The 24,725-nt window shown below is 43.9% G+C and overlaps 1 protein-coding gene across 2 annotated transcripts; it reads right to left on the minus strand.

Annotated features, from left to right (window-relative positions):
- Window positions 1-3,074: 3,074 nt before the first annotated feature.
- BBS2 (Bardet-Biedl syndrome 2) lies at window positions 3,075-23,414 on the minus strand. 2 transcript variants are annotated; one of them, XM_069793761.1, is made up of 17 exons: window positions 23,204-23,414; window positions 20,932-21,159; window positions 20,417-20,542; window positions 20,078-20,140; window positions 16,909-16,986; window positions 14,578-14,682; window positions 13,588-13,674; window positions 12,192-12,327; window positions 10,135-10,274; window positions 9,202-9,346; window positions 8,501-8,672; window positions 7,318-7,447; window positions 6,301-6,432; window positions 5,637-5,774; window positions 5,043-5,155; window positions 4,172-4,320; window positions 3,075-3,516 (listed from the first exon to the last, which is right to left on the minus strand). In XM_069793761.1, exons 1-17 carry the CDS (start codon window positions 23,318-23,320, stop codon window positions 3,410-3,412), a joined length of 2,166 nt encoding a protein of 721 aa, XP_069649862.1. In that variant the 5' UTR covers window positions 23,321-23,414; the 3' UTR covers window positions 3,075-3,409. The 2 variants fall into 2 exon arrangements, with proteins under 2 accessions (XP_069649862.1, XP_069649863.1); XM_069793762.1 differs by having other exon boundaries at window positions 23,209-23,341.
- Between the last annotated feature and the right edge of the window lie 1,311 nt (window positions 23,415-24,725).

Genomic DNA, 24,725 nt, shown 5'->3' on the forward strand with positions numbered 1-24,725 from the left:
ACACAAGAACAGGGCACTCTGCATGAATCACTAGTTTCTGGGCAGCAGCTGTTCTTGGGGAGAAAGTAGTTCTTATTCTGAGCTGCCCCAGCAGAAAGTAAGTAATGGAGGTTTCAAAAAAAAAAAAAAAAAAAAAAAAGGAAAATCGTTTGGGTAGTTTTGAACAAAGGTGACAGATACCACAGCTATTCACAGCATACTCAACTAGGCAAAGTTGGGAGTACATTAACAAAACAAAATTACTTATTCTACTGCATTATCAGCCTAAGAGTGTGTTTGGTAGACCTTGGAACAGCCTCCCGGAAGACTGGGAAGAAGCTGGGCTCTCTGAAGCTTGCTGCTTTTTAATAATAAATAATACACTAGAGGGCATACCAGCCTCTACTTGAGCAAGCCTGTATCTATCTAATCACACACAGAACCACCCTTCTGCCTCCGGTGACTGAGATGAAGTAATTTAAGGAGCCAAATTTGCAGTTAGCATTCAAAGATTTAAAAATCAACACATCTCTGCTCTCCTACCCTTCCTGTTTGGTCCCAAAAGCCAAAGGCAGCCCCACACATCGCTGGTGCTGCAGGTACAGCGGAAAGACACTGCTCGCTGAAATTTCAAGTGACATGAGCTGTTTGGGGGAGAGGAAGGGGTCTGCAGTTAGACCGTGCCAATAATGGGAGCCCTCTCTATAGATGCTCTTGCTGTATTTACAAATAGGTGCAGCTGCTTGCAAAGTACTCTGATCATTATGGAAAGGAATATGAATATGAAATATATACATACCCACAAAATGAGTAAGTAGGACAATACAGAAAAATAGGACTGAGAACAGCAAGCACCTCCAAAGCCTGGCATCTGATGCAGGGTACCAGCAGCTTTTGGTTACTGAAATGCTGTTATGCAAATGATTTGGTGGTTATCAGTTTGCCAAGTAGCTAAGAACAGGAACAATTCAATATGGAGCAAGAAGCAACAGTTTAGCTGTAGACCAAACTAAAGGAATGGTTTTGGCATTCATAAACATGCAGCAAAGTTCTGACATCAGGTATTCAGTAAATTAGTATTAAGAGCAGCAGGATTATCCATGGGACTAGGAGAAAGGGGCTAAAATCAGATAACCTGTTGCCAAGTGTCAGTTCGAATTGTTTGGGTTTTTTTTAACTCCAAAGTGGAACTTGAATTAGGACATTGAAAATCACTGTTACATAGATCCCTCTTCAGCAGGCACTGATCCAGCCTCCAGCCCAAAGTGAAGTTTCACGCAGGCACCGAAGTGCCCCAGCAGGGCAGCACACATACCAAGGTGTGGTGCCATCTAAGCAGCCTTGCCCATGGATTTTTAGCAACATGCAGCTCTACTAGTGTAGTTTCAGAGGTTATTCTGTACTTGACCAGCCGCTTAACCTGCTGTGACCCCTCCCATACCTGAGAAGGGGATCAGTAGGCATTAGTCCTGGGCTGAATCATACCAGTGGTGACTTCACCACTGATTTCCTGGTGCAGGTTCAGCTTACATCAGCTTGCTGCTGCACACCAGCCAAGGGCTGCTTTATTTCAACTGGCAACTGCAAACCTGGTATCACTGCAGCTTACAGGACATGGATTTTACCTTTGGCAAAGATAAAAGTCGTTTTTACAGGAAAACAAATGACAAATTTGTTGTCAGAAACTTAGCCAGGGAAATCAGCCTTATCAGAGGTCTGGACTGTGACCAAAGGACTGACCTCACTGCCAAGAGGAAAACAGAGCTGGGACTGGAAGTGCCTCGTGTGCAGCCCTGAAAATCAGGCTGATGGGAAAGCTGCTTTCTGATCAGAGCCACTCTCTTATCATCGAATGGACTACATGAATGTCAGTAAACAAGCATTAGGATTTTGAACATAAAGAACAAGAGGTTGAAACAGTGGGAACAGGTACAGCAGGTGGCAGAAAGCCCAGCACTTATGCCAGGAGACTGTTCCATAATCAAAGTCTTAAAGCTCACTTGCTTAGAACAGCATGGGTGGCTCACCACCCTTTTACCAAGGAGCTGCATTTGACTAACAACCAGGTTCTTAAAAGAATTCAAATGAGCTCCTGCTGCAGATCTGAAGCGACAGACATCTGTGCTTTTGGCAGCGCAGCTCTCCGTATTGAAGGGGCCAAAGCAGTGGCAAGGGGCCATTTAGGGAATTAAAACACATTGCAAGAATTACACTCCCCTTTCAGCTGGTTGCATGCTCACCGGTTGCTCTGAAACGAATGGTGGGCTGCTGGCTTTAATTCAGCAGTGGCAAGTAAGAGACAGACCAGCTGCAGGACATGAATACTCCTGACAGCCCCAAGCAGCTACCCAAGAACTTTGCTTCACAGAGATGGACTGCCTCCTCCCTGCCCACATGAATGGCACAGGAGCTAGGAGCACTGGGGCCCAGCCTCCATCGTGTGCAGGATATTTTTAGCTTCTAGAAGAACTTTTCTTTGGCAAAGGTTCTAAAATATCTTTAGATCTAAGATAGAGCCTTACTGTAATATTTTAATCCAATTCTAAGAGATCCCACAATTAATAAACAGGTTTGAGCCAGGAGCCAAGACATTTTTCAATACATTCTTCTTTTGATCCCATTAAGTACTGCCAGCTCTTTGTGTATGCACCAAACTTGGGTGTGTAGTTTGTTTTCGTTGTTCCTGAAATGCACCCTTGCCCACCTCAGTATCTGCAGTTTTTTCCAGCAGTAGCAGGGAACCAGTAGCTGGAAGCAAAACTTGCTGCAATCCAGGCATGGGGAGAGTGTCGGACATGAAACAGACCACTTCCTACCTGCGTGGATTGTGGAACTGGACAGCTTTCAAAGATCTTCTGGTTCAACAGCAAGCAAGAGACATTATCCCTTTGGTGCTTCTAATGCACTGAATTGCAGTTTACCTAGAAAGCAGCACATCCCTGCATTGAAGCCCAGGATTCTCCAACCCAGAGAGTTTAAGTGCTTAGTATGCACAGAGACTATGCAGCAAAACCAGAGAAGTGGTTTGTTTGGGTTTTTTTCAACAAATAAACTTAACCATATGCATCTCCCCAGCTAAATCAGAACACAAGCAGTCAAAGCAGTCTATGTTTTAATGGAAAAGGCCGATGCCTTAACTACAAAATATATTAAAATACATAAGTTACTGTAAGAAAATAACTGTTCCAAGGTTATACCTCTGTCTTGCATAAATACCACATTTGCACTTAAACTCTGATGCTTTCTTCACGAAGCTTTGGCCTGCATAATAACATTTCTCACCTGATGGCTTAACTAAAATGCTACCTTTGCAATTACTTCCCCTTACAGTGGAGCAGGGGACTGAATTAACCGCTTGTCATTACTGGTCCATTATCTGCCTGCTGCATGGAAACACTGCCTCTGTGCAACTGCTGCTCCCCCAGCCATTTTAAGAAGAGGCTGTTCCCACACGCATTATCCTGAACAGCACGTTAAAGTTGTTGCTTCTTATTGCATCCCGACAAGCACTGATCACTTGTGTTTTCGGTTTGCCGACTGTAAAGAGAAAAAAAGGAGAGAAAAGAAAAAACACTTCAGTTACTGAGAAACTGGTAAAAATACCTATTTGATCCAGTCTCAAAATGTAGGTGCTTCTCTCAAATATTTATTAAACACACAGTGAAATGCCACCTTTTTTCTAATATGTAAATAATATCCTTTTTTAAAAGAAGAATCAAATGTAGCTCTATTATAGGAGAGCTTAAAGGACTTATTGAAAGGGGAGTGCTATAGACAAAATATCTCCTTCCCCAAAGACCTACAGAACTAAAAATATAGATAAACAGCCCTGCTTAAGTTGATAAGTTTTTTTAAAGCAGAATTATAAATTAAGAACTGAAACACTACTTTAAAAATGTTTTTAAAATTGTGTTCAACAAAACTTGCAATTTCTATACCATCCAGAAAGCTGGAAACTGCTTTGAACTGTTCCTTCTAAAATTGTGATCCCAGATTATACTGGACACTCACAGTTGACTGTCAGAGGCAATTGGCCATGGCTGAGAAATGAAAGAGTACTTCTACTAATTTAGTTTCAGGCCAAAAGGTTTGAAGTCACTTAACTAATCCAGTTGGTCTCTGAGATACATCATATCTGCCTCACTGGGGACCAAGGCTCCCCGCCCCATTCCCTCCAAACACACATACTTACCACGTAACCGCCCAGCCCTCTGAATTGCCTGATTCACAGCTTTCAGATTATTCAATAGCTCCGTGTGATTGTTGCAACGAATTTTGTATTGATTTATTAAATCTCTGTTAAGATCATACAGCTCTATGTACCGTGTCTTCATGTGTTTCCTGGAGGAACAATGAGTCCAGTTATTTGCATCTCGGGGCACAAGACAGTCATGTTTTGTCATGGTTTGTCAATATAAAGGTAGAGTGATACATGGTTGTGATGGCTACCACAGTTATCTGCCTGTCTGCCAGCTACAAGACAATAGACTTGTCTAGACATGTTGGTTATACTCATTATCTTACAGAAAAAAAAAAAAGGTCTATTTTTGCAGTTACTGTATCCAGCAAGCCAAAGAAGAGATGCCACTTTCCCCAGTGAAAGTAACAATGCTCTGCAGTAGCTTAGACCACTTTACTGCTGCTCTTGACAGTAAAGATAGGACATTCACAGAACACAGCAAATGAGAAGGAAAAGACTGACACTTAATTTCTTTCTTGGTGTTGTCCAAAGTTCACACACCACAGACAGCTTTTACTGCCTTCTTCCTCTAATGTATCTTTTCTAATGCATCTCAGCATCTCGAGGTTGATTCACCCCACTGGCTCTATACTAAGCCCCTACCTTTCCCCTTTTGCCTTCCCCAGACTGATTTTCCACCTAAAAAACAAGACAAGGCTCAAGGAGAGCTCATGGAGGGACCAGCAAAGGTACCAATTTCTACATCAACAGTTGTAACTAGGCAACCCCTGTATCACACACATGGTTTTTTGTGCTCTTTTTCTGCCTGCAAAGCAAAGACTGACCCATTCTAAAACACACAAGCTAAGCAGCAATTGCTCACATGTCTCCCAGGAGTCGTGCATCTTCCGCCTGAACCAGCACGCTGCGGATGAGGTTGGAATGTTCAGCCATATCGGCAGTGAGCCTCTGATTCACCGCATGGTGTTCGTCCACCTGCCCAAGGCAAACAGTCACGAGAAAGGTCCCCTGGCACTCTGGGCATATAGGTAATTGTTCAAGCTAAACCATGGCTCAGTGTAATAGGAAATAACATCCCAACTTAATCTACCAGCATCCCTGGGACCATTCTCCTTCCCCTCACCCCCTGACTGCCAGAGCAGTTCCTTACCCCCAGAAGGGGGTGATCAGGCTGTGATACACACCTTACGCCCTGACCCAAATCCACAGCTCAGTCTTCCAGAAAACACATTTACATTATTTTAAACAATCAACTGCTGGGGACCAAGAGTCCGTTCTATCGAACAAAGAATAAACAGAAAGTTGAGGGTGTCCCATTGTCCTCTGCGCAGGACATATAGCAAGCCATGGCTGGCCCATTTCCACAAAGAAGATAAAGTGGTTTAGAGATCCTCTCATACAAACGCCCGCAGTGACTGCTTAGCTGCCAATTTAGAAATGCCCAATGCCTCCTCACCTTGACCAACACTTTCCGCAATTCCTCAAAGTATGCAGGGAAATCCGCTTCCACCTGCAAATCTTCAATGGCCAGAAAGGAGGCCATTGACTGGATAATGTCACCAGCTAGATCAATATCATCCGTGTTGATGGAAATCTGTCAGAAAGGAAAGAAAGCACGTCAGCACTCTTCCATGCCAAAACATCTCCCAGAACTGCCCAGCAGGACTGTCTTTCTAATAGTTACTCAGGCTCAAAGCAGTTCATTCTATCAAAAGGCAAAACTGTTGCACAAGCAAGCTCTATAGCTTTAAATAGATAAGGAGACACTGATTTCAAAGGGGCTTTTATTCAGGCCTGGGGCAAAGAGGCATCTGTGCATACAGGACTAGTGCAGAAGTTCCAGGCAGTCTCTGTGCCTCAAATTATGGCTCCCTGAAACCACTCTGTGCAGGAACAAATACCTTCCTACAGATCTGTAGTTTTCTTCATTGACTGGCCCTAGAATTTTACTCACTAACAGCAAACAGACCCAAAAGTTTCCAAAAACATCCCTAAAACATGAGTGCTTCCTCTGTCCTGTTCGGTCCTTCTTCATTTCCACTACCTCATGTTGGCACCACCCTTAAGTTTCACCAGAGTATAATTAAACGGGTGTTCCCCTTATCCACAAAGGTACTCACCTCTCCGCCAGGCTTGATTTTGATGCAGAGCTGACCTGCATTACGAAGGGAAGTGAAGCAAACTTGAAAGGGAGCGCTCTGAAACTCTGCATCTTCTGGTAGCAAGAAGCTCTGATTCAGCCACATAATAATCTTGCAAAAATAAAATTAAGAGCATTAGCCATGACCTGCGTGGAAAGCCTGAAGAACCATGCAATGTCCCTGCACGTGATGTGCACCAGAGTGCTCTGTTCAGGGTACCCTGGAAATTTTGTTTACTAAATTTCATCCCCTAAACCCACATCATGAACTCATTAGAATAGGAGCAGCTGACTCCCTGCTCCAAAGCTGAGTATTTGTAAGAAAATCAAATTCAACTACCAGAGACCACAGGCCAAGGTCAAAACATAAGCCCAGGGCTTGGAGAGCAGAGAAAGCTGGGAGGCAAGTCATGGTTCTACTGCAAGAATTTAAAAAGGAAAGTTTCGTTTCATCTTGGTTTTTGCCTTGGCCATTTAACATAGTAAAGGTCATGCAAATATGGCAGAGCCCTACAGTAATGGGGAAAATAACCAGCTCTAATTACTGCCATCCCACTATTCAGATCTTTTAGAACCAAAATGATAGCACCACTGCTCATCTGTTACGAATCCAAGCCATTATTTGGGCACTGTACTGCCTTTTTCCTGTTCTCTGCTCATTTACAAAATTCATCACTCACTACAGGGCTCCTGCCACTGGCATTCCATCAGTTGTCACACAGGAAACAACATAATATCTGAAACGCCTCACAATCTCAGGCCATTAGTTCCTGCAGCTGCAGGAATTCCTGAAGCAGGGACTACCTCAATTGAGGCATCATTTAAAAAACAGAAAAAAAGCACTGAGTCAAGTTGTAACACACAGACTCCAAAGGCCAGCAGTGCAGTTCACTGCATAATTTTCCTTTGCTCTCGGCTATCACAAGCTAACTGCAAACCCTCCACCTGCAGTATCTGTACGCAGGACCGGGAAATAGGAAGCAGAGCAGAAACTCACCCTTTGCGGTCTCTCATTCGTTGTACAGTTAACAAAGCTCAGGGGCTCTGTGGCCGAGTCCGGGCTACTCAGGGCATACATTGAAAAGCGAGGAAGCTGTCTGGTCAACTCAAATACATGGAACTGCGTGCTGGAAGCAATCCAAAGGAAAAACAGAGATAGTTACTAACATACCAGGGATTCACCTATTGCAATGGTCCCTGGTTCTTTTTTAGCTGGCTACTGACATCAGCAGCTTCCAGCTATGTAATCAGCTGCTTACCGCTTCCCAGAAAAAATGCTAGAACTTGGAAATTCCAGGCTTATGGCGTCACGAGGTTGAACGATTCCTCCCTATTGCTTACATTTTCTATAATCCCTCCAATGAAATATATTCTCTAGGCTAACACATTTATGATTTTACTATGTGAAAGGATTTTTTTTTTTACAGGTTCAGTGAAGTCTTACTAAAAGCAATAATAATCATAAACAAAGAAAACAAGAGGAGAATTCAGTCCCATACATTCTTTCTGCAGTGGCTGGCTAGCTCTCAAAATATGCCTCCCTGTTCAGGGAAAGGATTTCTGCTTCCTTTCCTGGGGCACTGCCAGTTCTGGCAGATGTGAGCAGGGAGAAAGTTGGTGTCAAGTGTATATGAAGAGACATTTTATTTCTATGGGAAACTGGAAAAGTGTTGTCTTGAAATCAGGCATATGCTGCTTTCTACTTGCCCTGAAGACAAATGGGTTCAAATGGGTTTGTAGCTTGAAAGACACCATGGTGCCTCCAGGCTTGCTCAAGTACTTTGTCCAGAGCAGCCACCATTCAGGGCCTGGAGAGGCAGCCACTTAAGAGCAGGCAGCCTGGATACAGTCTCTACTCCCTTTTGCTTCCTCCAGACACCCACAATAAGGCACCCTCTGGACAAGAAATGTTCACTGTTCCCCTAAAGGCAGAGCCTGAGCACAGCAGGTCCCAGCGACCCCAGAGCATTTAGACTTTGTCTGGACAAGAGCTCAGTATCACAGGTGCAACAGTGCTTTTAAGAAAGCATTCCAGCTCTCCTTCCAGTGACACAGAGAAGTGGGGCACCAGCTAATTAACAGTGCACTTCCCATGGAACAAACATGAAGCCACACTGTTGCTGTTTCCTGGTCACGCAGTTAGCTCCGGAGACCAGGAGAGATCGCAACACAAAACTCACCTGTTCCTATAACCCACAAAGGCTTTGATGTGCAAATCCACAGGGACATCTTTGGGTGGAGTAAGGGGAACACGAACACAGCCCGAGAGGTTCTGGAGACTGGGGTGTACCACGTGGCTCTCTCCTTCAAATATGCCCTCAGCAAAGATCAGCACAGCACGGATGATTGTGTCTTAGCAACAGAAAGAAAAAGCAGTTCCTAAATTAACAGCTGTCCTCTGGAAACAAACCACCACTCTTTTCAGAATTAAGCACAGTCAACACTTTACAGCCCTCCTCTGAATTGTTAAAATATCCCAGATGACCAGCACTACCACATCTGGACCAGATTGCATCCTCAGCACACCTGGTGCTAGGTGCATTTGCTATCTTGGGGCAGTTCCTGTTTTGCATAGAAAGCCAGCTGAGGTCCAGCTGCATTCACACAACACTCTCACTAACACGGTCATAGGTTAATGTTTAAAGTCAACACAAGGAGTGTTGCAGGGATCACTAAGACTCCTTTCATCCAAGTTAAATGTTAATTGCCTTGGAAAATAACACCTAACAAGAAACAAATTCCATCAAATCCTCTGCCCTGAGACCCATCAAGGGAACACAGCTTGATTCAAAACTCTGTGAAAGGAAAGCAACCACAAAGGGGAAATTACAAAGGGGAGACAGGCAAGCCATCAACTAAATGGTTGCAGGTTACCACTCACCATTTGTGGTGGAAATACACAGCTCCACGTGGGCAGACTGGCTGTCCGAGCCCAGATTAACCGAGAGGGCTGTCTGGAGTTGTGTATTTGCTGGAATCACACCTCTCTGCCCATCAGCTTCCTTCAACTGAGCATTCAGTTCAGCCTGTTGCAAAACACATACCCTTCAGTACCAGAATTTCAAGATTTTCATTCAAGCAACCTAGAAAACACATGCCTAAGTTCTTTTTTCTTGCAGAAGGTTGCATTACAGCAATTCCGAGACACTTCACGTTGCTATGAATAGCAGCTGGATTACACATGGAGCTGTGGACACCTTTGCTACAATTTGTTCAAGCGCTTTATTGTCAACGGAGCCCAGCTCTCTACCCAAACCTTTATTCAAAAAAGCACTTAACATATATTCCATTTTAAGCACAAGCTTATATAATTCCATGCTTTTGCTATGGTGGTCATTTACTGTTCAAATATGAGTCTGCTCCTTTCCTCAGACTATTTTTCAAAGCTCTTTATTTCTGCACCTTCACCATCAGGCCACAAGTGCAATTCCTATACCCTGGCAGTGCTCCCATTCACCTGATCCTCTCAAACAATCTCCTCTAACCCCCAAGCTGGTTCATGCATTGAAAATTACAATTTGCAGTCATAAGCCAAAGCACAGGGCTGAACAGAATCCAGCTCCAAACACAACTGCTCTGGCAAGCCGAAGGAGCAAGGAAAATGTTACTTACTAAAATAGAAAAAGCAAGTTCTGAACTTGCACAAGGAGCAAGCCAGATGCAGAAACAGGAATCCCCAGTAGACAATCTTGCTGCATCCTAGCAGGTTACAGCTCTGACTTGTCCGGACTGCCCCACGACCACTTCCCAGCTTACTCTGGATTTATAGCAATAGGAAGGTGTGTTTTGGCCCTACACATTGTTTAAGTAGTACCTTTGCATTTTCCTCATAATTTCTTAATTCCAGCAGCAGATTTTGTTTCTTTTGACTGAGTTCTCGGATCAGATCCTGCTCAGCGCTTGTATCCATTAGGTTTCCTTTCAACTCCTCACCTCCTGGCAGATAGCCTCGGACTGTACAGAAACAAAACATAGCCAACTCCAGCAAAGCCTTCCATAGCCTCTCCAAAACTTTAGTTTCTGTAACACCACCTTGTACCACCTCAGCAGCAGACACTAATTCTGGTCTTTAGCTGGTACCATTCAGCTGATAACCTGAGCATTGATTTACACCCACAGTAGCTCTGACTTTGCTGGTGGTTAGGACAAGATAACTGCACATTTAAAAAAAAGAAAAAAGGTGAATTTCCAACCTGTCTTAAAGCTGTCTTCGCGTGACCAGACAAGTGCAGCGCCCAGTCCTTTTGCAAGAGGATTCCCACTGCAATCATTCTTTCAGGTGCTTAGGCAAGTTTGCAATTATGCAAAATTAATAAAATGTGTACCTGGATTTCTAGAGCTGGTCAGAGGAGTTGTTACCGTCTGGAAGTGACTGTAAGTCACTGTCAATCAGCCAGTAAACAAGATTTACCCACAGTAGTTTTTCCCCAAATCAAGGGATAGTTCACTTCAAGGGGTAAGACCTGTTTCCCAGTAGCCCAGTGGAGCACAGAGTTATGGAAACATCTCCAATTGCCTGTGGAGACAGAAGAGCTGAACAGATGATGAGACAGAGACACTCGCTAGGAACTTCCATTTTGCTCTAGGGCTGTGTGCTCTGATTGCAGCTGACAATAAAAGCCAGGGTCAAAAATCTTATACCTGCAAAGAATATGCTGCCTATGTAACCCCTGCAAAAATTGCAGGAAACTTGAAAAGCATTCAGCATGCACACTGTCCTCCGATGAAAGGACCTGCTTTATTATTTCTGAGTGACTCATTCATTTAAAATGAGAGCAAGACAGAAAATACACTGAAACACAGAAGAACACCTCATGTGAAAGGATGCTGGCCCCGAACAGAACTCTAATGACAAGGACTAAGAGAATGCATTGTCCATATAACCCCAAAAACAGGGCCATTACTGTTTAGTAACACCTGAATGCTCCAGCCTAAAGGGATCCCCATTGTGCCAAGGTTTGTTTATGATGGACTCATCAGAAAAGGATGATCATGTTCAGGGATATCAACCTACACAACTCTGCTAGGACAAGGTATCTTCAGAACTGTGCACAATGTTCCCCTTCTGTAAGCTTGGGAAAAAGGTTTATATGCTGGAGCCCAAGCGCAGCAAATCCCTGCAGCCTGTGATTAAGACAGACAGCAAAACACTGTGCTATTTAACAAGGACAGGCTTTTGTTCCAAATGGGTTGTGCCAGACCTGCTTGTCTCAAGCCACTGACGCCAAGCAGTCGGATAATCACACCAGTGTCTTTCCTGAAGCCATCCTTGTAAATTCATGCTGTGATCGTATTTGTTTCCACTCACAGTAACAAGGTCTGACTTCTTGAAGGCATGGTGGGATAAATCCACCAGTTCTGCAGTCTCAGGATAGCATTTCCAGGAAACAAAGCGCTGTTAACATCTAAAATTTCTAATATAAAGACTATTTACCTCTAGAAGAAAACCAAAACACACGCCCCCTTAGCTTTCTAAACACCTTTACCCACTGTAAAATCCAAAAATTATCACATATAGGAAAAAAAATTTCCTATACATTCATCTATAACAACATTGCCTGAAGAACCACAGTCTGTACTGAATATAGTTATCTTTGCGTGATTAGGATGGGACTTCTTCTGTTAGGCAAATGAATTTTTATGGCTTCTTGGATCATAATGAAACACACACTGATTATCACAGAGAAGGCAATATTCAAAATCCTGTTTGCAGATAGCGAAACTCAAAACTCCCTTAACTTCGCATAAAGCGAAGGGAATCTGGCACACAAAAATGCCTATGGAACCGAAACAACGTTTAGCTAATCCGAGATGATGTGATGTACCTGACGTTATTGTGTATTATATGAATATCCTGAAGAATGCTCTTACCTTCACCGTCAACTGAACAGCAGATTAACTGGGTGCTCCCATCCATTCTGTAATCCCCCTCCACCACTCCTGCAATCGAGGAAGCAAAATTGTCCTTAAAGATGACCTCCCCAGTTCGGTCACTGCGTGCATCAACCTGGAACAACAAAGAGTTCCAAGGCACAGCGTGAACAGAAAAGCTAACTCCCAAAATATATGTCATGCAATACTCAAATGAGCTGCTAACCAAAAGCCAGCCCTGGTCACAGAACTGCAGGTGAACTTGCAGCTCTGCTGGATCAGAACACCACATGTGGAAAAAACACCATCAAGAAATGACCTCTAGACAGACTCTGCTAGAAAGAACTGCACTTGAGGGATATTTCCCTAAGTTACAAAGAAGAGGAAAGAAGGGGACTGCAAGTCTGCACTTGGAAGATTATGCACACATGAATGCAGCAATGATGGGACTAAACCAAAAATAATCTTAATGCAGCATTTACAACCTCTCCTCTTAGCTGCAGCCCTTGTGTGGTGAATTATTTTTATGAAGAAATACCACAACTTTTAATTATCTTTCATTGGAGAAGAACAGCAAGGGGGGGGCTCAGTTCCATGTAGTGTGTCTTTTCCAAAGCACAGGACCCAGCATTAGTCTTTCTAGGAGCTAAGGGACTGTTTCAGACCAACAAGCAGGGCAGAGACTACCAGTGGAAAAGAAGAGAAAAAGGTGTAAAGCAAGGAGAGGTTCTCTCTTCAACAATGCTATACACCTAATCCAACATAAGTTACAACATATCTGGGCTCTAGACTGCCAGCCTGATATGAAGTTAATTAAATTCCCCCAGGCTAATGAGAGTCACGAGAGGTGTGAAGGAAAAAGCATAGCTTACAAAAAAACCTGGCAAGATGCGTCCAGGAGAGATTTGGCAGCTAGAACAGTCATATCTAGCAAAGGGGAATACCAAGCATCAGGCTTAAGAGACTGAGCTGTATAGAATGCCTGTACATACAATTAAATAACGCTGCTCTCCTGTTACATAACCACTTTGTCTTCCCTGTAGTTTGAGAACATTCAGGAAACATCGCAGAGGATTATTAGCACGTCCTCAAGACACAGCTGAAAAAAGACACTCAAGAGCTCTAGGATGTGACATATGATCTCTGCTACCATAGAAACAACTTACCACACCTTAGCAATAGACTCTGAGCTAAGCAGTAGAAGCAGCTTTTCTCTGATCTTGCACTTGGCACAGGATTCACCAGCCAAACTAGGTTTTCTGCAGTAGTTCTTCAACACTCAGCTTCCAACAGTCTTTTTAATTTTTTGGCTGTTCTCATTCAGAAAATTTAACAGCTTGCTTCAAACACAGCTTCCAGATCTACAGCTCCTCATTTCCCCCCTGTATAAACTCACCTTCCCATTGGACCAGCCAGTGATCAACTCACACACACCATCAGAGTTCAGGTCAAACGCATGTATGCTCATTGCATGATTCTTAGACTGAGGACAGAAAAAGAACAAGTTAAGCTTGGATATGTTTTCTAAATTGCACATGCTTGACATATGCAAGACACTGGAGTAGGAGGCTACAGAGATTACAGAAAGGAGTACAAAAATGTCTCTTAACAGGAAGTTTGAGCATCACTATCCCTAAGGTCACACACGTCTGAAATCTTAGCCTTTGCATTAAAAATCTAGTTCACTGCTCTCAAAATACCTCATCTTTCCTAAGCAGATGATTAGAACTCAGAAAAACAAAGTGTAAAAAGCCAAATTCTCTAAGAAAAAAGAAAAAAATCAGGGTTTCAAGATTGCCATAAAATGAGACAACTGAGGAAAGCCATTAGCCTCTTCCTGCCACTTCTCCTAAGGAGTCCTTTCTCTTATTACTATTAGACTGCTCTAATCTGTGTTATATTAAGAATATTAAAATGAGCATCAGGAAAGGATCTTGCCAATATGATTTGCTGCAGAAGCAAATTGCTCTTGATGTGAAAAATTAGCTTTGAACATAGGCAATGCAAGATTAATTCAGTCTCTGAAAAACAGTTTGACTCAACAAAAGAGCCAGAGGCATTTTCTAACAGTTAACTCAAATTTCTCTGCTGCTTAAACAACCCTGCGAAGCTGAAGCATCCCTAGTTGTACGGCTGTATCAGTGTTCTTTAAGCCATCACCAACAGTCCCAAAAGCACTGAAGGAACCGACACGGTATTAATTTTGCACGTATCTATAAAAATAGGTAGGTTTTGTAAGAACAGAATTACATTAAGTTCTATGCTCAGCAGAAAATTTCAAGTTCATCTAAGGAGTCAGGATAACATCAGAACGACCTGAGATCGCGTACCAAATCTCATAGTAGCCTTCAAGCATTCAGTGATGATATTCCAACACTGGACTAACCTTAATCCTCCAGTAGCGGGCTGTCTTGTCATAAACTCCGACCGTCCCATTAGCAAGAGCATAGCCAAACCGACTGCCATACATGGGGCTAAGTGCAGTAATAGTCTTGTGGGGGGAAAGGAGGGAGAGAGAGGATACAGGAGTGAAAACTTCTGCAACTTCAAGTAACAGAGAACAGACTATACAATCTCTCTATCATATGAACTGTACTATACTTAAATGGTAAGTAAGCCTATTGTAAGAAGCATTAAGTACTGAACTATTTTTAAAAATCAGTTTGAAATCACCGAAGGCCTCGTAGGATTCCCTCACACAAGCTGCATTGCCAGTGTTAAGATACACTTCTGCAAAGATTACAGAATTGCCCTCAGTGTACTTTGACCAAGTATTTCCTACCACAAGCAGCAACACAACTGCTCACAGGATTCCTGCAGTCATCAGTGCTAACAAGTTTTCATTGAAAACCTACTCCAAACACACAACATTCCTTAAGCTTCAGGAGCTGAGGATGCCAAAGGGTTCAACTTTATAAGGGCTGGGAAAGCCCTAGAGATATTATTGGTAGAAAATCTTTGCCCAAGATTAGTGAGATAAAAATTAACAGCTCCCACAGCCGGACTTCTTTGGAACACAATTAGAACACCAGGCTACGTATTACCTGAGTAACAGCTCCAGGGAAAGACCTGAGAGTCATAACTCAGCCTGTTTCTCACTCTTTTTAAGACCCCTTACCGTACAATTCTTCATTGAGCTAAGGCTCTCAGTGCTTGGAAATGCAGGTTTTTCTTTGCACTAAGACTAGAGATTTTAATGTCAGCAGGAACAATTGTAATCATCTGTCTGGTCATCTTTACAACATAGCACAGGAGACTTCCTTAAATTAAATCCTCCACCAACTTCTTAATTAAGAACTCAGCTGACTGTGCTCCTCAATTTTTTTTTTATATAAAACACGGTTTCCAACCCCTTTATCGTTCCCTCTCACAACCTTCTCCAAAGCCCTTCCCAAGTATCAAAACCCTCTAAATGGCAAGCACACAGTAAGGACAGAAGACCCCAGCAACAGTCAGAAATTCAGAAAGGTAGCAATGCTCCCTTTATACCCAACTGTCCATTTATAAATTCAAGAATCACAACAGTCTATGGCTTCAGTTTCACGAGAGTAAGTGATTAAACACAGAAAATGCAAACTATTCAAGTCTTCCAAAACAAGCACAATGTATAAAGCCATTGTTCCCTGAATTTACCTTCCTAAAAAGAAAGGTTTTGGTCCAGCTGTGTCCTTTTAAATTAGAACAGTAGGATTGTAACAGGCCTCCTAAGACTCTGCAAGTGCGAATTTAAAATAACTCTACTGTGAATCTGGAAATAAATCACACACGAGAGCGATGGACCTTTAGCTTCCCTTTAACTAGAAATCACAACACGAGTCTAGACTGGCTAGCATACAGACAGCAGAATGTGTTATAGGCCCAGTTCTAATTCTAGCTATAGCAACAGCTTCCTTTCCTAGAACACTGCACAGATTTGTCCTTCATAGCTCTTCATAAGTGGTTTAATAACTAACTAAGCCTTTTAGCCCCAACTTGGGCAGCAGGGAGACCTCAGATCTTCAAGGATAAAGGTGTGTAACATGCCTTTACCCTGGGCCCACAAGGGTCATGAGAAGACTAAGAAAACTCCTAAATGCAATTAAAAAGGTATATTACTTCCTTCCAAGCAACCAAAATTTAATAGTGGGGATCTTCTCTCAGTTCTTCTCTCAAGGGCAACTCCCACACCTTTTATTTATCCCTCTTAAGTTATCTGCCCCATACTTTACTTTAGGCACTGCAGCCCTGTTTATACAGCCAGCATGTAACTCCAGTTGCAATATAAACCTCCAGTTTTTCCTGAGCAAGACCTTCCTACCCTGCCATGCACTATCTGGATACACACAGGGGCAAGTTACTTAATCATGATAGTGTCCACGCATTTGAGGAAAACTGTAGAAGACATTCTTTTGCTCGGAAGGCACTAAGAGCTTCAATCACAGTGCAGTAACCTTAATCACCTTTGGACAGGGCCCTGACTTTCAGTCAAGCAATAGTTACTTTTCTCAACCCAGTGAAACATTTGTAAATAAACAAAGCAAAAAAAACCATGCATAATGAAAGGTATTATTAAACCCTAACTTTTGCAGTTCTAGCAGAATAGATACTGTGCCAAATAGTTTAGTAACTATTTAACTGCACAATAAATTTGAACCAGAGTAACCAGAGAAGCTTTACAGTACACAATACTTTCACCTCCATCAGCAATTATAACAAACATTAGCTAGAAGTAATTTACCTCTGTCTCTGACATTTCTGCCAGGATCTCATCTTCTTTAAACACCCGGATGTCAAAATCTTCAGAGCCAACAAGAAGCTAGGGGGGAAAAAAAAAAGTGTACCTTAAAAATAGTTATTCAAGCTAAGGAAATAAAAAGGAGATACTCCAGGACCCAGAGGGCAAATAAATATTCCAAGTCCAGCAATGAAGAGGTTTTAACAGCTGTATGAAAAGCTGCCAGTGGAACAAAAGGTACCCTCTGCCAAGACAAGATTTCAAAGTCTCCCATTGATCAATTATTAGTTATACTTTTTTTTTGTCAAGCTAGACTCTACAAAAGCATAGTGAAATATCCAGGCTAGGAATGAGAAAAGATACTTTGGAGCATCAGGGCTATGCTCTTTTCTTACTGGAAGAGATTCAGTGTTGTAATTCGTAACTGCAATTATACGCATCAAAAATACTAGATTGCCTGTGTTGGAGCAGGAGACCTGCAACTCAGTTCTGACTTGTACTACACGGGTTCAGAGAAACAACAACTCCCAGTTACTGGTCTGTAAGCAAACAGCTGGAAAAAAAATAAATCATTGCTTAGCACTGAACAGCCCTCATTAAAAAAAAACTCAAAACCAACGAATCCAAGTATCAAACCATCACTGCTCCTCCAACCTAAATGGTGGCTGCCACTAGTGCAAAGCATGGGTAAAACAAGCTTTAACTTGATGTAAATGGTTATACAAATAGGACATCAGTACTGAATTGGGTCTTCTGCATTCTCATTCCTTATCATTTCCCATATCTTAGTTCCTTTCCTGTTTCCTAGTTGAGCAGGTAGAAGGTATTAACTGAAAAGGAGCCCCATGGAAAAGCACTTTCTAAAGATGGTGACAAGACATGGCTTCTATTTTGCAAACTGAGAAACCAAGGAACAGATCTGCGTAGTGCCTTGCCCATAAAGTCATCCATCAAATCAATGGCAAGCAGAATTATAAATGAAATTTCAAAACCTGGTAGTACCTTTCCCCACCGGAACCGATGAGTCTTCCATCTTTACTTGGCAGAACAGACACAAATCCATACTGAAACCGGATTTTTAAAAAGGTTACAGGCTTTTTTTTCTTCTTCCAAAGTAAAGGTGCTTCAAATTATGACAAACTAAATTACACCAAGCTAAGCTTACTGTAGTTATGAAAATAACTTACAAAAAAAACCCCATATGTAAGAGGTACAGATTTCTTGACAAGTCACAACTGCTAGCAAAAAGTGACCAGCTGAAAGCACAGAATCCTGAAACAATTACTGGTGATGCTGCATTTCCCAGAGGTGCCTAGAAGATGTTGAAGATGGTTTGTTTTCATTTAGTTTGATTCAACTTGTCCACCTAAGTGGCTTTCATTCCACTAGACTGGAATTTGAAAAAGCAAGGAAAAAGTTTCCCCCCCCAAGTCTCTGACAAGATGGGAGAATGTAACCTGTATCAATCTAAAATCTTGAGGACAACAGTGACTACAACAAATCAGTTTTGTTAGCTACTAAGTGACAGAAGTATATTCATGCAGTTTTAAAATCAGTCCATTTTAAATGTAGACATGTTTTTACTGGGGCGGGAAGAACGGAAATGAAGCTAGCACACCCATTTATCAGATAAGACAGAAAGTGATAAATAACAGTTTAAAAACATGCTTCTGTGCATTTTCTCAGAACTTCAATTTTAAACCAGAGGCAGTTTCATGAAAGCCACAAAAAAGAAAAAAAAAGAAAAAACCACAACAGCAAAAAAACCGTATCACCTAGATAATTAAGATTTAAAAGAACCCTAAAAAGAAGTCTCAGCAAACGCATGCTGGGCTAACTGGCAGGGTAAGTTAGTTGGATAACGTATCCAACTCTGCTTAGCTCAAAGCAGCATCAGATTACACTAACTGCTGAGAATAAAACTTTCTCAAGCAGAAAAAACAGCTAAACAACAAAAAAACACTTAGAAGCACAAATGCCAGAACATTTAGAGCCACAGATCAGTTTCGTGGTTTCTGAATCTTTATACACCGTCTCCACTTTCTATAACCACCTCTCAAGCACATTAAAAAAAATACACCCTAAGAGAAGCTGTGCAGAAATTGACTGGAAAACCTGAATTTTTTTTCACTTCCTGAAGATCCCAATCAAGCAAAGGGTCTGTGATCAGTTCAATTCATTTATAAAAAACACATAAAAGGCATAGAGGCCCTTTACACATCACTACAAACATTACATAGTCCAAGTAAACTTCCCATAGTCCAAGTAAACTTTCCAAACAAGGATTTTTGGGGAACTAAACAGAAAAGCTTCAAGATGACAAAAGTAAATATTTTTAGCATGGTGATTTAAGATCATATTTACTTGCATCTGACATACTAGGACGCCATTACTTTTCTTAAAGACTTATTTATAAGCACGATCCTTCAAGTCATTCAGGATGGAAGAACACTTACAACAGAGAATGCCACACGAATTCACATCTTCATCCATCCCTTGCAGCCTGCATGATCAGAATGGCAGCTGTTTCCTATTGTTTGTATCACACCTTATCAGCAAGGCACTTGTTACAAGTTCTCTTCATTTTAAATCAGAAAAGCAAAGAGTATTTCATTTCCCCATGTCACTATGAAGAAACAGGAGGACTGGATGCGAAGAGATATTTCTTGATTTTACCAATCATAAGTGAGGCTCTTCACAGCTTTTTAAGAGCTCACTTTTATATGTAAGATGCTTGCAAGTTGTTTCTCTGACATTTAAAAAAAGCATTTATAACCATATTCAAGAAACACCACTGAAATAGATGCCTTGCAACTGATGATCGCAGGCATTTCATTGTATTTCTCCTGGCATAGTGAAGAAAAATGAGAGAAGTTTCCATTACAGCTAGCAATCAGTTCACCAAAGCACGGCAGTAATACTGTAAAGATGCCATATATGCCTAGTTTTATGGCACTGAGTAGTGCCAGAGACCAGTGCTACTCCGTATACATGTGGTGAGCATTTGTGCATGTCTTTGCTGGACCGGAGTCTGAAACAGGCACAACTTCCACACCGGGATCACTTTAACTGGTAAGGTAAGTCAGTCGTATTTGACAACCCATGGGTTTTTATAAGCATTTCACTACAAGACCATGAAAAGAGCTGAATTCACAGGTAAATGGTTACAAACCTCAGTTTTGCCATCACCATCAAAGTCACACAGTGCCAATGAACGAACATTGTCTCCAGTAACCTAAAATGAGAAAGACAATCCTCAATACTGATGATAGCCATCAGAAGTGAAACTAGTTTTATTATCTCAAACTGCAACACAACAATTGACATAGTCAACATTCAAGCAACATCTGAGTGCACTGAATACACAACCAAAATACAGTTTAAGGTCTGAGATAAATTAAGAAAGATCAACAACCAAATTAATATTTATCATATTAAAAAAAAAAAGAGAAGAATTAGTGCCATTGAAAGAATCTTGCAATAACATCAAAAGCATTAGGCGTAGCCTTACTGTCCAAAAAAGGTCATTTCCTTCATAATCAAAGCCCTGCAGGGCACAGTTTCCACCAATAATAGCAAGTGGAGATGAAATATCTCCCAGCTTTCCAAGAACTATTGCATTGGCTCCATCTGAAACCTACAGAGAAACATTAAAGGAAAAAGAAACAGCAGAGAATGAGACATCAGAGTACACAAATCAAAAAGAGAGCTTCCAACATTATCAGTATCAGTTTAGCTGAGCTCTGAATGCCTATTAAATTTATTAAATTTTGTCTTGCTAGGTGACATGTGACATATTATGAAAATTTGCTCTCACATGTGCCTACAGACATACATCACATTGGTATTTTTCTTTTGAAATATTCCAGATATTCTAAAGACAAAATGTTCTGAATACAGCAACATAACTAACACAAAGAACAGAAGCATAATTGACACAGTAATGTAAAAACTGTGATCTCTAGAACAGAAAGAAAAAGAAAACAATAAAGATACTAAAAAAAGTAGACAGTTAAATTAACTTGCCTCTCTGTAAAACAAATCCGAGTTGTTATACACATCATAAGCCAGTAAATTAGTCTGTGTTCCAACCAGAAGACAATCATAACCGAGCTGAGGGTTCAGCACTCCCGAAGCTAGACAAGTGATCCCTTGATTAATGTTGAGAAGAGAAATGTCTGAATCTTGGTTACTTTGCACCATTCGGTTTGTGCTCATTCTCTGTCCTCGGGCATGAGGATTATGAATAAAAACCTGTAGAAACAGAGAGATAAAAATTATCACAAAACATGTATGTGTTTGTATACAAACATTAAAGACTACTGTTTGGGTCATAACTGCAATGGGGAAGAAAGGCATTCACTCAACCAAAGTGAAGATAAAAGACTGGGGTTTTTGCTGACAATATTGTTTCTGACAGTTATTCTTTAAACTATACCAGAACAAGGAAATGGCAGGAAAAACCCTGCCCTGGCCAGCGGAGTTGTGCCACCATTATTTTGTTTGTTTCTGAAAATGGCAACTGACAGGTCTTCAGAGTAAGACAAAAAAAGCAAACCAAAGGGAACAACAACAAACTAAACAAATTATGTCCAGCTGGTAGCAGTGTTACCAAAAAAGCCCAAACGTTTAGGACAATTTACCTGGTACCTATCTGTAACGTCCATCTGTAGGTAAGCACGGTTAATTTAAAAAGGGGCCTGTGATAAATAAGTTTTTATTCTCACTGACCAATATTCAGTCACTGTAATTGTTTCCAGCAGAACCAGGGGATCAGAGGATATTATGCTTAATAGCCTTTGCTTTATGGCTGTATAGTCTCTCTCTCAAACAAGCCCTTGTTCTAAGCTGTTCCTAAATGCTCCAAAATAAAATTAATAATAATTCTGGGAAACATCACAGATGAACCAAGTTTGTATTTACAGCAACCTAAATGCCTCTGGGGGTTTATGCTTCAAGCTCTGTTTTTTTATTAGTTAGGTTGTATTTAACCCTCTTTTGTTTGTATTTCAAACTCAAACAGAGCACACACAATGTTTTCTGTTCCCGCAAGGCACTCCTTGCATCACCTACAGAAACCTTAGTGTTGTCCCACAAACAGGGTTTGTTTACCTGGTGTGCAAGCCAATAACACACAGAGCTGAGGTATTTTCAAATTAATTTCACTGATGCACATGAATGGGTGCCTGTCTCAAGACAGCACACCCTTGTCTCAAAAATTCTCACATTTATACACCTAACTAATACATATTCATTATTATTTTCCTTAATGATCTGTCCTTTCTTCTTCGCTCCTCACGTAAATGAGTGCACAGACTCTGTCTTCTTCCTTCATTGTCTTCTTTTGAGTAGGTGGTATCATTTGAGTAGGTCGTTGCGATCTCTCCCTGTAGAAATTACCTCTTACCTACTTCTTCCCTAATCTTGGCAGTTCCAAGCAGTTCTTCAAGGTTTATTGACCAGACTACAATCCATTACCCTTTCAGAAAGAAGCATAAAGCCCCATTGTCTAGTAGTTAGTTCCTAAACCCTAAATCATGTTCCATTACTGTTTCCCTATTTTAAATATTAACTGATGTGAGCTGTACACAGGGCTTTGGCAGCTCCCTGGTTATTTCAATCATATTATACGTATTAATTGATAAAGTTAGCACCGTTTCCTTTATCAGCACCGAGCTTAGTCCGTCACAGCGCTAAGGCTCACTGCTGTAACTGAGAACGGTACGGTAAAACCCAGGGCTTGAAAAAAAAAATCCCATCGCCTGCTAGAAAATGCAAAAGTTTCCTTGGCAACTGGGTTACCAGCTGCTAATTTTTCGCAAACTCCCTGTTGCCACAAAGCAGAGCTTCGAGTGTCGCGTCCCCCCGTCCGTGCCTGCAGACAGCTCCGGTGCCTCGGCCGCAGACTCTCGGCCTACAGACAGAGAAGAAGCGAGCAAGACCTCTCTCCCTTGCACGGCTCTTCCAGCGCCGGGCAGGGATGCCGGCCGGCGTTAACGCCGTTTTCTGCTGCAGGCCCCAGGGCGGCACCGGGGCTCCTCAGACACGCTGTGACCTCGGCAAAGCCGCCGGGCGCCGCAGGGCCCCTCCGCCGGGGCGAGCAGGGCCTGCCGGCGGGAGAGCGGCCGCCCCCAGGGGCGGGGGACGCCCCGGCAGCACCACCACAGCAGGCCCCGGCAGCCGCCGGCCCCCGAGAAGGGCCTTTTCCCCTCAGCTCGGCGGGGGCACGGAGCCCCCCGCCCCGGCCCGGCCCCGTGAGGAGAGACGGGCGGGATGGCGGGCCGCGCCGCCCCGTTACCTTGCCTGCCTGCGTGGCGGCCGCCAGACAAGGGTGCGTCCCGTCGTACCGGCCCAGCGCCACCATGCGGGGCAGGATCTTGTGGTTGAGCTTCAGCGTGAACACGGGCACCAGCATGATGGCGGCGGTGGGAGAGGCCGGCCCGGGCCCTGGGCCCCGCCGCCGGACGCGGACTCCGCCGGGACCGGGCACCGCCCGCTCGCGCGCGCCGCCGCGACGTCACCGGGAGGGGCGGGGCCGCGGCGGGGAGGGGCGGGGCGTGCTGCGGCAGGAGGGGCGGCCGCGGGGGGGCGCTGTGGCGCCGGGGTGACGGGGCAAATGGGGGGGCGAGGGGGGCAGTTGGGGGAACCGGGCGGGGCTGGCGGTGTAGGACGGGGGGGCAGTTGGGAGAACTGGGGGGCAGCTGCAGGTGTAGGAATGGGGGGGCAGTTGGGAGAACTGGGGGGCAGCTGCAAGTGTAGGACTGGGGGGGCAGTTGGGGGAAGTGGGGGGCAGCTGCAGGTGTAGGACTGGGGGGGCAGTTGGGGGAAGTGGGGGGCAGCTGCAGGTGTAGGAATGGGGGGGCAGTTGGGAGAACTGGGGGGAGCTGCAGGTGTAGGAATGGGGGGGCAGTTGGGGGAACTGGGGGGCAGCTGCAAGTGTAGGACTGGGGGGGCAGTTGGGGGAAGTGGGGGGCAGCTGCAGGTGTAGGACTGGGGGGGCAGTTGGGAGAACTGGGGGCAGCTGCAGGTGTAGGACGGGGGGGCAGTTGGGAGAACTGGGGGGCAGCTGCAGGTGTAGGACTGGGGGGGCAGTTGGGAGAACTGGGGGGCAGCTGCAAGTGTAGGACTGGGGGGGCAGTTGGGAGAACTGGGGGGCAGCTGGAGGTGTAGGACTGAGGGAGCAGTTGGGAGAACTGGGGGGCAGCTGCAAGTGTAGGACTGGGGGGGCAGTTGGGGGAACTGGGGGAGCTGCAGGTGTAGGACTGGGGGGGGCAGTTGGGAGAACTGGGGGGCAGCTGCAGGTGTAGGACTGGGGGGGCAGTTGGGAGAACTGGGGGGAGCTGCAGGTGTAGGACTGGGGGGGCAGTTGGGAGAACTGGGGGGCAGCTGCAGGTGTAGGACTGAGGGGGCAGTTGGGGGAAGTGGGGGGCAGCTGGAGGTGTAGGAATGGGGGGCGCAGCTGCAGAGGTCAGGGGAGATGGGGGGGGTGACCAGAGGTACTGGGGGCAGCTGGGGGAGCTGGGGGGCAGCTGGGGTGTAGGACTGAGGGGAGATGGGGGGCATTTGCTGAGGTTGGGGGAGATGGGGGAGCAACTGGAGGTACTGGGGAGCAGTGGGGGATGTAGGGGGCAGTGAGAGGAGCTGGGGGCAGGAGGGCAGAGGCGATTGCCCCCGGGAAGCCGCAGAGGCCCCCGACACCCACACCACCTTCCTTGCGGGGTCAGCACCCAGTTTGGGCCAGGCAGCCCCCCCCGTCGCCAGCCCCCTTGCCTCACCCCTTGCTGCCCCTCCAGCCACCGCGCTCGCCGTTACTCACACTT

Source organism: Haliaeetus albicilla, chromosome 10 (genome assembly GCF_947461875.1).
Source record: "Haliaeetus albicilla chromosome 10, bHalAlb1.1, whole genome shotgun sequence".
In the NCBI taxonomy this organism is placed as follows: Eukaryota; Metazoa; Chordata; class Aves; order Accipitriformes; family Accipitridae; genus Haliaeetus; species Haliaeetus albicilla.

What these genes read in the sequence shown, in the direction of transcription:
- BBS2 (XM_069793761.1), bottom strand. Translation starts at nt 23,320, where the DNA reads ATGCTGGTGCCCGTGTTCACGCTGAAGCTCAACCACAAGATCCTGCCC. An exon ending in GAAATGACCTTTTTTGGACA is followed by an intron (nt 20,141 to 20,416) that starts GTAAGGCTACGC and finishes TTCTCATTTTAG; the next exon opens with GTTACTGGAGACAATGTTCG. An exon ending in CTGGCTGGTCCAATGGGAAG is followed by an intron (nt 12,328 to 13,587) that starts GTGAGTTTATAC and finishes TTGTTGTTCCAG; the next exon opens with GTTGATGCACGCAGTGACCG.